This window comes from Python bivittatus, unplaced genomic scaffold (assembly GCF_059951505.1).
Source record: "Python bivittatus isolate LINGU-HERP-01145 unplaced genomic scaffold, Pbiv_v1 ctg000700_np1212, whole genome shotgun sequence".
Taxonomy (NCBI): Eukaryota; Metazoa; Chordata; class Lepidosauria; order Squamata; family Pythonidae; genus Python; species Python bivittatus.
In genome coordinates, this window is record NW_028277098.1 from 20,710,798 (window position 1) to 20,725,051 (window position 14,254).

The 14,254-nt window shown below is 38.0% G+C and overlaps 1 protein-coding gene across 1 annotated transcript in view; it reads left to right on the forward strand.

The window, feature by feature from the left end:
- Nucleotides 1-14,254, forward strand: part of OLFM3 (olfactomedin 3) — a 173,135-nt gene that overhangs the window by 155,790 nt on the left and 3,091 nt on the right. Inside the window, exon 4 of the mRNA XM_088153250.1 lies at nt 2,663-2,882. Within this exon, the coding sequence (XP_088009376.1) occupies nt 2,663-2,882 (220 nt within the window). The remainder of the gene's footprint in view (nt 1-2,662; nt 2,883-14,254) is intronic.

The window sequence follows — 14,254 nt, forward strand, 5'->3', positions numbered from 1 at the left end:
TAGAGCAAATGGCAAGACAAGGGATCTCTCCATCCTCCAAGACATTGTATTAGGGTAATCTGCTGTGGTTTGATGATAAGGGTGTCTCTGATATGGGGGCAGAAAGCCAATAGCTGAGATCTAGGAACACCCCCCACCCCATTTCTTTCTTTCTCTACCATGACAGTTTCTGTAGAACACAACCGCTTCTTTCGTAAAAGTCACCTTTCATTAGGTCAAAGTATCTACAGCTACTTCAGGCAAGAACCAAGAGATGAAGTGAATCTTTAATACAAATAAGTACCCAATACCATACATATCCTATGGGCAATACTTGGGTACTTATTCCTGCAAAAAACAGAAGTTCAGCTCACTGAATTAACTGTTTTAATAACTGGTTATTGGCCCTGTTTCTCTCTTGGGCAATAACCAGCATTTTGCTGGAGAAGCAAAATACAAGGTAATGCTGCCCTTTTGAGCTATAAAGCAAAGCTCACTGGATTGATAATAACTTCTTCAATGCTGGTGATGATCTAGCATCATCCGATGCAGTACATAATGACAGAATAGTTTAGAATGTCCTCAAGGCAGACAGCTACATCTAGCCCACAAAACTCTTGTCTGCCCTCCCCAAAGCCCTTCTAAATGTTCTCATCGAGCAGGAATTTTTAGCATGATCGAATTCTTAAATACATACACAGTAATCCTATTAACAGGATTAGTTCGTTTAAAAGTGAACTCAATCGTATCCAAGTTGGGTTTTTTCCAACTTTTTGCCCACATATTTATCCCAACTCTGTTTACTATTTGGAGTGCAGACCCAGGCTTGCCACTCAACAGCCAATTCTGGTCCTCAGCACAAAAAAAAGTTATGCATCCTGACTTAAGGACTCTAAGGACAGGTCACATTAGACAGAGTTCAGCTCCCACTGCTGCTTCCCTAATTCTGGCAGCTGCCTCACCCATACTAAGTGATAGGCCTAGAAATATAATTAATCTATCAGTAATGGTGGATTTTGATCTTTGTAGCCCATATACTTCTGCATTTCAGGGGCAACCACGAGGAAGGCAAAAAAGTAAAAGATAGCAGGCACATGAAAAAGGGGTGGGCCTTCCATCACACAGTCACAACCTCCGTCTGCTTTAGCCATTCCATTTCTCTCTGAATATTTGAATACCAAGTGAGGAACTTTTCTCTTCCTCCCCTACCCTCCCCAAAAAACATGACTTCTTCTACATTTTATTTTAGGTTCTGTGGAAGATACCATACTCTTTTCCCTCAACAGGAGTTTTACATGAAATAAAGTTAAGGGTAAAATTGGACATAATTGAGGAGATATTTTGCTAGTTTTACCCAATTTCATATTATAGTTTTGCTCTTTGGGGCGTATCTCAGATACACCACAACATCTATCCTAAACAGGAATGTTCAAGTACTCCTCAAATAATTAGCACTAACCCATTCACAGTGCTTAGTTGCTGTTCCCTTGTCTTTTAATCTGTGCTTCTGACATACCCTATTGTGAAAATCCCATCCAATTCCCACTCCCTTAAAACTTAATTGTAAAAACAATACAGCAATGCTGTTTTAATTATAAATGCTATTCCTAAAATCCTGAGCTGGATATTAATAGTGATAAAGGGATCTCATTCAGTAATCCCAAGGCAGTTCTTCTAATGAATTCTAATCTTGCACCCATAAAATGAATACTGCATGCAGTGTCGTTGACAGATCTAACAGCATTGGGATTGGGGTTCATAACACACCCATTCTCTAGCACAGTGTTTCTCAACCTTGGCAACTTGAAGATGTGTGGACTTCAACTCCCAGAATTCCCCAGTCCACACATCTTCAAGCTGCCAAGGTTGAGAAACACTGCTCTAGCAACTCAATTCCAAATACAATTTCAAAAAGAATAGCAGCAACTGAAGCTGACAACAATTAGTTACACCAAGCCAAAACAGATCACTGGCAAAATGATTGATGAAACTCATTAAATGCAGGTTCATAATGCCAGCACCCCTCCCCCCAAATTGTAAAGTACCAGCAAAATAGCTGTGGAATACTTTAAGGACTACTTTGAATGGCAGTTGAGAAGAAGCAGGAATTAATCTAGAAAATGGAAAAATGTAAATACTGTATTAGTAAAACCAAGCTACATGCTTGACTGCAAAGCTTTTTCTCACTGAAATAGTCTTGTGAGCAGTTTTAAAGATGCAATCCTTCTATCTTTGATAGAATGACAATTGCAACCTAGTTCAAGAATAAATACTGGCATAAGTAATCAGTCATACAAGAAAAGTCATAGTAGTATAACACAAATATATGGATAAGTGCCAGTTATTAAGCAGACAAAATGGTCTGTTTCTGATCAGGCAAGTTGTTCTTTAAAGAATGCTGTAGATCTTTAAAAAAAATCTTGTAATGGAAAAGGCTTGCCTTTTCATCTTTATTTTAAGAAAGATGAAAACTGCGTACTTTATATGTTCTACTCCAAGCTTGAAGCCATTTAATCTAAGCTTCCTAAATGTCTCACAGGACAGTAATCATAGTTTTCATACCAAGATCAATAAAAAAATAAGAATACATTTGAAAATAAGCCTAAAAGAATCTTATTAAGGAATTTAGGGGGCATGACACTTTTTACACTTCCCTAATGCACACTCGACTGCTTTTTCACAGGAATTGAAAGAAAAGATGGATGATCTTCTACCACTGATACCAGTTCTGGAACAGTACAAAACAGATGCCAAGTTAATCACCCAGTTCAAAGAGGAAATTAGAAATCTGTCATCAGTACTTACTGGAATCCAAGAGGAAATTGGTGCTTATGATTATGAAGAACTACATCAACGAGTGCTCAGTTTGGAAACCAGGCTTCGAGATTGCATGAAAAAATTGAGTAAGTTCACACTTTCATTTCACATTGAATTCTTCATATGTGCATTGCCTGGAATTCTTCCATGCCACCTTGTTCTCTGAATTTATTTTTTATTTATTTATTTGATTTGTATAGCCACTCATCTCATCTAAGTGACTCTAGGCAGCTCAAAGTAATTGAAAACAACATTGAAAAACAGAAAACAAACCAAAAGAAACAGACATCCCAAACCATCAATAAAAACCATATTCAAAACAAAACAAAACCAGTGGCGGAATCAATCACTACATCACATTCAATATAACCACTGAAGAAGTGTCAGCAAAATGATCCACAGACTGCCAGTTTGATTCAATCTCAATTCTCCCGCTTTCTCTTTTAAAGCCCAAGAAACTAGGGGGTCCCTTCTGAGCCTCTTGCCCCAACCATTATGCAGCTGTGGGCTATGCTATCTCTTATCTAACCGTTCCCTAGACAGCATCTCTTCACCCTGTCCCAAGGTCTTTCCCCCATACCAATACAAGAAGCTCTCCAGTACCACCTGAACTCCAAGCACAATGACAAAGGCATGTCTTCAGGACCTTCCTAAAGGCCAGTAGTGTCAGGGCCAACCTAAGTTCCAGGGGAATGATGTTCTGAAGAGTGGGTGCCACAGCAGAGAAAGCTCTCTTTTTGGGTCACATCAGATGACACTCCTTCATAGACGAGACCAGTAACATTGGTATTCCTACTGTCCATTAACTTTGTTCTGAAAACTATCCTCTGACAACCATGAGATTGAATCAAACTGGCAGTCCGTGGACCATTTTGCTAATCTGCGTTACATTCCATTTGACCTCTATAAGCATATGTCAAATTATGTGGGCTTTCCCTAAATTGTAGTTGTGTTAGTGGCTATGTGAGGAGCTGTATCTAACATTGGATCTAGCAAATCTAGTTAGAGTTATCTCTTGTGACCCCTATCAGTTAAGCAATAGACCTACAGGGGTGTTTTGGAAACTGTACCCTACTGCAGTTTGTTGCAGCCTCAGCTGCATAATGCATAAGCTAGAGCAGGAATGCACAATCTTTTCTGAACAAAGAGCTACCCTTGCTATTTGAATGACATGCTATGGACAGGGCTGAGCCAAAAACGTAATTGGAATGTAATTAAATTTTAATTACCTAAATACAGTTAATGTGATGCTTCTCATGCATTTAAGAATTTCTCTTTACAATCAGGTTAATGATTACAGAATCATTAGCAACCCTTGGAAGGGTTTTGAAGTCATGTCCATGGCCATTGAGGCCTGTATCACCACGCTAGAAAGGAGCACTGGATTACTTACACTCCCCATTTTTCAGGTTTTGTTTTATATATTCAAAGATACTGAAGTTGGATTCCAAAGCTCCTTTCAAAATCTGGCAGTTCTGACATCTCTTTCAGATCATGCAAAATATATATTATAAATACTACCAATTATTATGGTTTGCAAAAAGAATAATTACAGTTCCAACAGCTAATTCTGCACGCTTTAAGTTATGCATTCTTATAATTTTGAGTGTTCCTTGCACTTAGAAAATTCAGTGCTGTGCAGACATGTCTAGATATCTGTATCTTTTGTCTGTGTGCATGCTTTATATGGATATATAGACATGTCACAGCAGATAGCTGCACCTAAATGACCTTGAAAAAACTAAGCAGGGTCATATTGCACACAGAAACTGGGACCTGACATCACTGTCTAAGCCTTTGATCAAATTAAGCATTAAAGTTTGTTCTTCTGATGCTCCTGCTGTGACAGTGAGATAGCCACCCATATCTAGGTCAATCCCACAGGGATAGGAACAGCAGATAGGAACAGCAGATTGGATCAGTTGCCTCTCTTCTGGGAGAAATGCTTGCAGGACTTTTCCTGCTTTAGCTGGAGAATGAAATACAAATCTGCTACGTGCTCTGAGACTGAGCTGGCACTTAAACTGATCCCAAAGCTCCGACATAGCCCCTGTGAATATCTGCCAACCATATCCATTGCTGCAGGAAATGTATTTGGCAACTGGGTTCTGTGCACCACGCTTCACATCCCAAATTATATCCCTAATGGACAGAGGCAGTGGAGACATTTGTCTTACTGACAACTCTTGGCTATAAAAATAGTGGCGAGAGGCGCTTATTAGTAACAGTAAAGGTACATTATCAATAAGTGCCAGAACACATTCATAGTTTCCAATGTTTGCAGCCCATCTCAGAAATGACAGAAGGTGATGGTTTTACTGTACATTATTTCTAGAGAAACTGAGACACCATTGTCATCCTTAGTGAACAGATCTCTCCTCAACAGTGTTTCCTCAGTACATTCACAATACTGTAGTTCAAAAAGACAGGCTAGTATTTCAGATAAAGGCAAGGTTAATGACTGGCCCAAATTCATTCAGTGAGCTTCTATGGTTGAGGTGGTGAGGCCCTGCTAGAGTCTGAAGCTTAATCCATTTTTTCCAAGGATGCTAGGTGATGACTGTGATAAAATTCAAGTAACAAATAATTTAGAGACATATGAGACCACTCCAGTTTATAGAGTCATGGGATTGGAAGAGGCCATTTAGGCACTGTGTCTATGTTGCTGCCCTGAGTCTGGAGATCCAAATTAAAGCACTCCTGTGATGGACTGGAATGGAGGAAGGGGGGTGAAAACAGCACTCTCGTCTCCAGAGCAACGTCTCCACGCTCTGGAGATAAGCGGAGGAAACTGGTGCATCCCTAAAAATTCCAGAAGATAGTGAATAGCTGTGCCTGGGAACTAGTGGTCAGTCTGAGAAGATTTCTGTAAACAGGCGCTGGCTAATAAACCTTGCTGACTGAACCTGCATGGTGTCCAGGAGTTCTTTGGGCTAGGCCTGACAACTCCTGACAGATGGATGTCCAGCCTTTGTTGGAGCATGTCCAGGGAAGGGAACTCATCACCTCTTTGGTAACTGGTTTTGCTGTCAAATATTGCTTGCTATTAGAAAGGGGTTTTTTTTCTTAACATTCAACTGCAATGTGCTTCCTGTAATATAAGACAATTATTCCATGACCAGCTGTCTGAGATAATGGAAAAGTGTCTTCTATAAGATGCCTTTCAGTATTATCATGTCCCCTCTCAATCATTTCTTTTTCTTCAGACTAAACATAAGCAGTTCCTTTTATTTTTTTCATGTAAGACTTAGTTTCCAGTCCCCTGATCATCCTTATTGACCTTCTCTGCACCTTCCCCAGTGTCTTTGAATCTTTTTCAAATGGGGTGACCAGAATTGGATATAGTATTCAAGGTAGAGATGGACCAAAATATACTGGAACTGTTGCTTCATCTGATTTGGAAACTATACTTCTAGTGATAAAGCCTAAATTTTCATTTACCTTGTTAGTTGCCATGCCAACCTGCTAACTCATGTTTATTTTGTAACTATAAGATGGAAGTGTAATTCCAGGATGCTTTTTACTAAGTTCTTTTTGCAAGCCAGATATCCTCCATTCTACACCTGTGCATTTGGTTACTTTTTTCCTAAGTGAAGAACTTGTATTTGTCTCTATTAAATTGCATTGTTATTTTCAGCACTTCTCATTTTCAATTTGTCTCTGTCCTCTAGAATATTAGATATCCCACCCAATTTTGTGTTATCTGTAATCTGATAAACTTTTTCTCCTACTGTTCATCCAAGTCAGTAATAAAACTGTTGAAGAGCATCAAATCCAGAACAAGTCCTGTGACACTTCACTTGATACCTCATTCCAGTATGTTGATGCATCATCAATAAGGATTGTTTGAGTATGGTTTTGATGAATCCACCTAATAAATATGACATCCAGTCCATATTTAACTACCTTGTTAATCAGAATCTCCTCTCAGTCTTCCTTTCTCAAAAATAAATATTCCTTTTTCTTTTAGTCCTTTGTCTCTATACAGTAGTTGAGAATGGAGTATTTGCTACAACTACTATTAGTTGTATTTGTTAATCATGTATCCCCCATTTGACATCTGTGGATTTGATTCCTGCTTCCTAAACATAAAACTCTGCATTTAGGTTTTGTTAAATTTCAGCCTGTTATTTTCTAGCCTACCACAAATTGTTTTGAATTTTATTTCTGCAATTGAATTAGCTACCCCTATTTCATGTCATCTCAAATCTACTCAGCATTCCTTTCATCTCTTCATCCAAGTCGTTATAAAAATGTTGAAGACTACAGGGCTGAAGATTGAACTTTGTGATGTCTCACTGATTCTTACCTCCAGTTTGATAAGGAATCATCAATTAGCATTTTTCTAGTATGATATTTGAGCCGACTTTGTATCCAGTTCATTGCCATACCATCCAGCCCACATTTTAATTAACTTAGTAATCAGAATCTCATGAGATGTCTTGTCAAATGCCTTGCTGAAATCAAGATTTATTGATGGAACTCTTCTGGAGATTCAGAGCCTGTTTCTTCTGTGAAACCATGAAACAGTGTAGAATATCTTGTATGTCTCTAGTTTCTCATTATTATTCTCTTCCACTGGGTTTGTTCCTCTGAGTCTTTTCCTTGTGGAGAGTTACTTCTGTCAGGCCCTGTTGACTCCTTTGTTGGTTTAATGAAGCTTATTCCTCTCTTATGTGCTGAACTGTGGCTGCTACAGCCTCTTTCTTTTTTAACCAAACATCAATACAAACTCTGACTTGCTAGAAGTATATGTCGGATGGCTTTCAGGCAGGAACACAAACATAGCCCAATCACTGCAAGCATGTCCACATCCATTCATTAGGTTCTCAGGTTAACTAAGCACATACTGTCAGCTTAGACAGTATGCCAAACATGATTGTCCTATGAGCTTTTCTATGGAAACTGACAATCTAATAAGGCCATTTAAAGGATTTTCCCTTAGGTTTGCTTTATGGATTTTTTGGTTGGCTTTTTAACATGATGCTAGAAATCATATTTTTCATACAGACATGCACATAGTTCTATTCTCTTTTGACATAAACAACATTATGCAGAGTGCAGAAAAAGAGTTTAAAAAACTACTAAGCCAAAGAAATTAAAGGTCTGAGAAAAGAAAAAGAGAAGAGGAATAGGTCAAACTAGCTTAAACTAACAGTCTTAACTTATTCACTTTTCCTTCATGTATTCAATTTGCAATTTAATTTTCATTTATTTTATGTGGCCAACCCACCTCAGTGTACTTCTTTCATACAGATTACTCATTTTTATACTCAGTCCACATTTGCTCAGCATCCATTCATTTTGAACATATTTCTTCTTGTTTTGCAACACACACTTTTTCAGTATCCCATTCCCACCGCATTCAACTTGCTTCTCTGTTTCTTTGGACATACTCAGCTCTTATTTCCATAACAAAGTGGGCAGAAGCATGCTTCTTTGGACAAACACTCATTCCTTGCAGCAGACCATATAACTATCCTACATTTCTATCCACATTTGGATGTCTTAAAATTACTCCATTTTTTTCCATTTTAGTTAATATTCCACCATTCTATTTGCTCTTATTTTTTACCATTCAGATATTACTTGCAATGGTTTGCTGTATTTTCCCTGTCATATACAACCAGTTTGGTCTTTGGTGTATTACTTTTCAGAACTATCTCCTTGTTGTATCATAGTCTTTCCAATCATTTGAGTTCTCAGACAACAGCAAGGCATCATCTACATGGGATTTACATCCCAAATCAATAGACTTCTAATGTCACCACATTAATTTTTATTCATTTTCCTATAAATGCGTTGTTACAACCAAGGGGACAACATACATCTTTGTCTTGCTCTATGCTCAATTCTGAAGCACTCATTAAATATTCCATTGGTTTTCACATGCTTTACTTCTTCCACAGACAGCTCGTATCACATTCAGCAACCTACTTTCAACTCCATATTCATGCAAAACATTATATAATTTAAACCTATTCACTTCATCATGTTCTTTCTCTAAATCAGGAAACATACAATAAACTTTATTTCCTACATTCATGCATTTTTCAGTCACCTGCTAGAGGGCAAAACTGGTCTCCTAGGTTACCACAAACATTCCTTAAGAATTTATTCCATAAATGCGTTAAATAACTATGGGGGCAATAAACATCCTTGTCTTACTCCTTGCTCATTGTTGAACCATGTACTGACCATTTCATTTGTTCTCACGCATGCTTTACTTACATCTCATATCACTCTCGTTGCATTCAACAACCAATCTAGCATATTTGTGCAAAATATTCCATATTTCCAGTCTATTCGCTTTGTGATATGTGTTCCCGAAATCCACACACACAACAAACATTTGTTGTTGTTTTAGATATTCAGGTTTTTAGGGCACTTAGGAGTAAAGGAGGGGAAACGCTGCTGTGTACCTAGTTTCCAACCTTGATTAGGCCTCATGCAACTGCACTAGGCCAAGGTTGTGCTACTTTGGGGGATCCAGTAAGTAGGTTGGACAAAGAAACAGGTGGGACCGGGAGTTGCACTACATTTGATACAAAATCAATATAATTTAAAGGACGCTCCTATTGTTGATCCTCATGTTTACTTATTCCCCTTTCCAAATTAAAATGACAAGTGGGTGGTGCCTTTTGGATTCAACACATTTTTGGGAAGGAGGCATGCAGTTGTGGGACTTGGCTTAGGCATCCCACTGCTGAACCCAGGAGAGATGGCCAACATGTGTAAATCTGTTATTTATTCAGGACCTTTTTGAGCACAGATGAAAAAAACAAAGCAGAATCATTGGATGTAGAACTACATTTCTGTTCCAAAGCTTAAAAACTGAACTAGGAACCATGGTGGACTTTATTCTGTGGTCGTCCCAGTCATTCCCGAACCTTCACTTAGAGCTCACATGTTATGTTATTCAATTTGTCCTCTTAATTAACTCCTCAGAATCTATAGCTGAAACTAAGCACTCTGGGAATGGAGTTAATGCCAACGTTAATAGCTCACTCTGGTCTCTTCTTCTGTCTACCCCCACTTCATTTGGTACCTCAAAGGGCACGGATATAAGGCCAGCATGCTGAAGGTTTGCCTGTCCCTGCACTGCTTCACTGGCTGCCATTTGCAGGAAAACTTTTAGAGCAAACCCATCACAGAACTCATTTTGTGGAACTACACATTTCCGGAAAGGGAGAAGATACGCACAGATTCCGTGATATTTGGTTCCTGCCTGTATCATTTTTAATCTTTAAGGTCTATTTAGTTCCAAGTTATTGCCACCCTATTCATTTGGTCTGGCAATGAATGGAATGTCTTAAGGCATCTTATTAGAGCATGTCTCTCATTGTAAGTAAATGGAAATGGCTGATCTGATATAGTATGTTCATTACCAGTAACTGAAGTATAGGAAATGAAGCTACAATTTGGTCAGTGCAATCAAATTAAACCTCCTGGTTTGTCTCCATCCTGGTCTACTTAGTTCTATACTAGAACACTAAAACTAATTTATATTCCTTACATTTTTGTCAGCATTTTTATTTATTTATTTATTTATATTTATTTATATATCAAATTTGTCACCACCCATCTCATTAAAGAGCGACTCTGAGCAGTTTACAGAAAAGATAAATATTAATTAAAAATACAATATAACAATAGTCCTAAATAAATAATAAGTATATTCCAAAGATTGATGGTAACTAGAGAGTATTAGGCTCAGGGAGCATCATCAGGGCACCAGCCACCCCCAGAGTTAGTTAAAATTTTTCTTGCCCCATGCAAGCTGGCAGAGCCAGGTCTTCAGTTCTTTCCAGAAAGCTGGGAGGGTAGGAGCCCTCCACACCTCTGGGGGGGGGGGAATATTCCAGAGGGCAGGGGCAACAGCGGAGAAGGCTCTCCTGTTGGGCCCTGCCAGCCGACATTCTCTCGCTGATGGGGTCTGTAATATGCCTTCCCTGCCTGACCGAGTGGGATGGATTGATGTAATAGGGGTGAGACGGTCCCTCAGGTAGCCTGGACCCATGCCATGAGGGTTGCAAATATTCTCCTTCACTACCCCAAAGTTTTTCTGAAGCTTCTGCCTTCTCATCTAGAAACTCCTTAGCCCTAATTTTTTTCATTAGAATCACAGTAACATTTATTTGGTTGATTGGTTGGTTTATATCCCACCTTCTGCCTAGAAGCTGCAGGTTATGTATATAGTACCTCCTCTGAATTGATTCTCAGTCCAACAACCTGGGGGGGTTAGATTGAGTTGGAAGTTAGTGAATAGCCCAAAGTCACCCAGTGAACTTCCATGGCTAAGGGTAGACTTGAACCTGGGTCCCTGGCCTAGTCCAGCACCATAAACACTTTGCTATCTCTCAGTTAAAACAAAGTAAAGTTTTATTTTGGCTTTTTTTTAGGAAGAATGTTCTCTGCAAAAGAAAAAGAAAAACATAAATACATTATTTTGAAAGCCTTGTGACTGAGATAGTACCATTTTCATAAAATAAGTTGTAAATAAATAAATATGAGGTATAAACAAATGAAAAATAATTGCAACCTGTACTTTGTTTAAAAAAAAAAGGGGCAGCAAGCTACCAAGAACACAATATCTGAGAGCAGACCTTTGCCTCTAAGAATCAAAAATCAGTCTGTTTTAGGACTATGCCACATTTATAAATGTTTGTTCATGAGTTCATTGTCTCCTGATTTCACTTCCATCTGCAATTTAAAAGCAATACATCTGTATCAAGATATTCATTTGAAAAATAGTTTAAATGCATTTTAAACATCATGTCTTTTAAACAGTCTTATCTAAATATATATGTCTAAATGCATATTATTGTTATTGTTATTAATTTGAGACCAGAACGTGCAGAAGAGTTAAAAACTAGTGGGTAGCAAATTCCAGTCAATACATTAGCCTTAGATTTGTTCAATATGTATGGGAATTCTTAAAAATCCAATTTGTAATGTAGTCTAAGTATTGTCAGAACTGAGTTCCTGATCTGAACCTAATTGTCTATATTTCTCACTGCTAAGTAAATCCTATTAATCTGGATGTTTTATTTAGTTTGAATGGAATTGGTCAAGTGTAAGGAGTAAGTAAGGAAAAAGCAAGAATGGAAGCAGAATGGGGGAATATTGCCTTGTTTAATGCCCAAAGCAGGCAACCTCATGCCAATCCATTGCAAGCATACAAGGCCTTTTCACATCTCAGTAGTCACACATTAGTAGGATTAACAAGAACCATCGCATTCCTTTAAAAGAGGATTCAAAAATCAGATCCCTGAAGTGTAGTTAATTTGAGAGGTCTCAAATGACAGTAGAAATCAATTCAATTTTTAATGCTGCATTCTGCTCTTATTCTTATTGTTATAAGACTTCTACAACTGGAAAGCTTGTGTTACATTTTCTACTCCATCCGTTAGCTTGCCTGTATTTCTGATAGGGACAGCTATTGACCTAGAGGTCATCTTGCTTTGGCTATAGATCCCTTACAAATGACAGACATTAAGACTGCAGAACAATGGAATTGCAGAATTGGGATGCAGTACAGGTAGTCTCGACTTACAACCACAATTGAGACCGGAACTTCTGTCACTAAGCAATGTGGTCATTAAGTGAGTTGTGCCCAATTTTATGACCTTTTTTGCCATGGTAGTTAAGCAAATCACGTGGTCATTAAGCAAATACGGCTTCCCCCATTGACTTTGCTTGTCGGAAGCTCCCTGGGAAGATCACAAATGGTGATCATGTGGCCCCGGGACACTGCAACCATCATACATACATGCCAGTTGCCAAGTGCCCAAATGTTGATCACATGACCTTGGGGACACTGCAACAGTCATAAGTGCAAGGACCGGTCATGCGTCACTTTTTTCAGCACCATCGTATTGAATGGTTATTAAATGAATGGTCAGAAGTCAAGGACTACCTGTAATAGATATGCAACAGTGGGAAAGTCAGTAGAAGAAAGACATTAAATTTACTCTGAATATTATACTAACAAAAAATTAGCATCAGGTGTTTTATTGTTGGTATTCTACTCCAGGTCTCTTCGCTAAATAGGAAAATTCATTGTCCAAAAATTGCTGGAAATGTAATGAGCAGGTCAGATTAGCTTTCATATTGATGGCAACGTTGTAAAGCCCAACAATTTTAAAATTTTAAAATAAAACAAATCTTAAAAGATTAATTCCCATTTCAACCTGTGATATTTTTACTGAACTTTACAAAACCATATATTCCCTCAGAGGATAATGGATACTGTATATGCTTTGTATATGATAACTGCTGCAAGGATATTCTATGCTTTTTACTGGAAAGTTTATTTGATCCCCTCATTAGGAGAACGGCTAAGTTGTGGGATATGCTTCCGTGTTTAGAACAACCATGTCTTGAAAGTAAACCTGCTATAGAATCCAGTTAAAACTGAAAACCATTCCTCCACTGCAACTTAATTCATGGATTTGTACCTCATCCAAAATTTGCATTTCTGTATGCATAGCGTCCATATTTCAATTTTACAGGATATCTAAATTAGAACAGACTTTTAATAAGACGGATTGAATTTACTGTAGCACATCATCTTACTTGGTGATTTATACTGTTGTTGACCAATGGCTCTTTATATTCATATTTATCTTAGAGCTTAATAGCAATTTTTAATCTTTTAAAATGAAATAATATATTCAGTTATTCATAATTAACTAACGGTATACCTGAAAACTATAATCTCAATATTTTGAAATTCCCTGTTTATTCATTTGTATTTTTTCTTTCTCTTTTTTTTTCCTGAGTCCTTTTATGTCTATTTATATATCTTCTTTAAAATGTCTAATTAAAGAAGAAGATGCCAAAAAAAAAAAAAAGATTGCTATACAAGTCTTCCACTAGAGAACCCATGCACCCAGGTGTGGTAAAGCCATACAAGAGCATAGAGCTACATTTTCTTTTCTTTCTTTAAATATGTATATCCTGTATAAGTAAGGATCCCCTTTTATCAGCAAGGTAAAGCCATTATACATGATTAAACTACATTATCAAGTTTCAGCGTCATAGTAAAGGTCCAACAGCCCTTGTATAGCAAGATACCTAGCGATTCATTAGTCCATGGGCACCCTGAAAAAAGCAGCATTTTACTTGCATTAGGCTGCCTAAAACAATCAGAAGGAGCAAATATCTTTAAAATAGGCAGGAATGGCTTTTTGTGGCTGACGGCTCAATTCAACCCTGGAAAGGCAAAGGCCCGAGAGAGAAGGACAATGACCCCAAAGGGACAGGATTATGTGACCAGGGCATCTGCAGTGGGGAGTCAAAAAATGCAAGATGGCAGCTTCAATTGCATGATCAAAGCTCTCCTCTTTTTATATGTATCCCTCTTTTTAACTCCCCCACCCTGTGCCCTTTTGTACAACATGTAGAGGCAGAGCAGCAGAGGGTTTTAGGTATTTTCCCTGGATCTTTGTGAAGG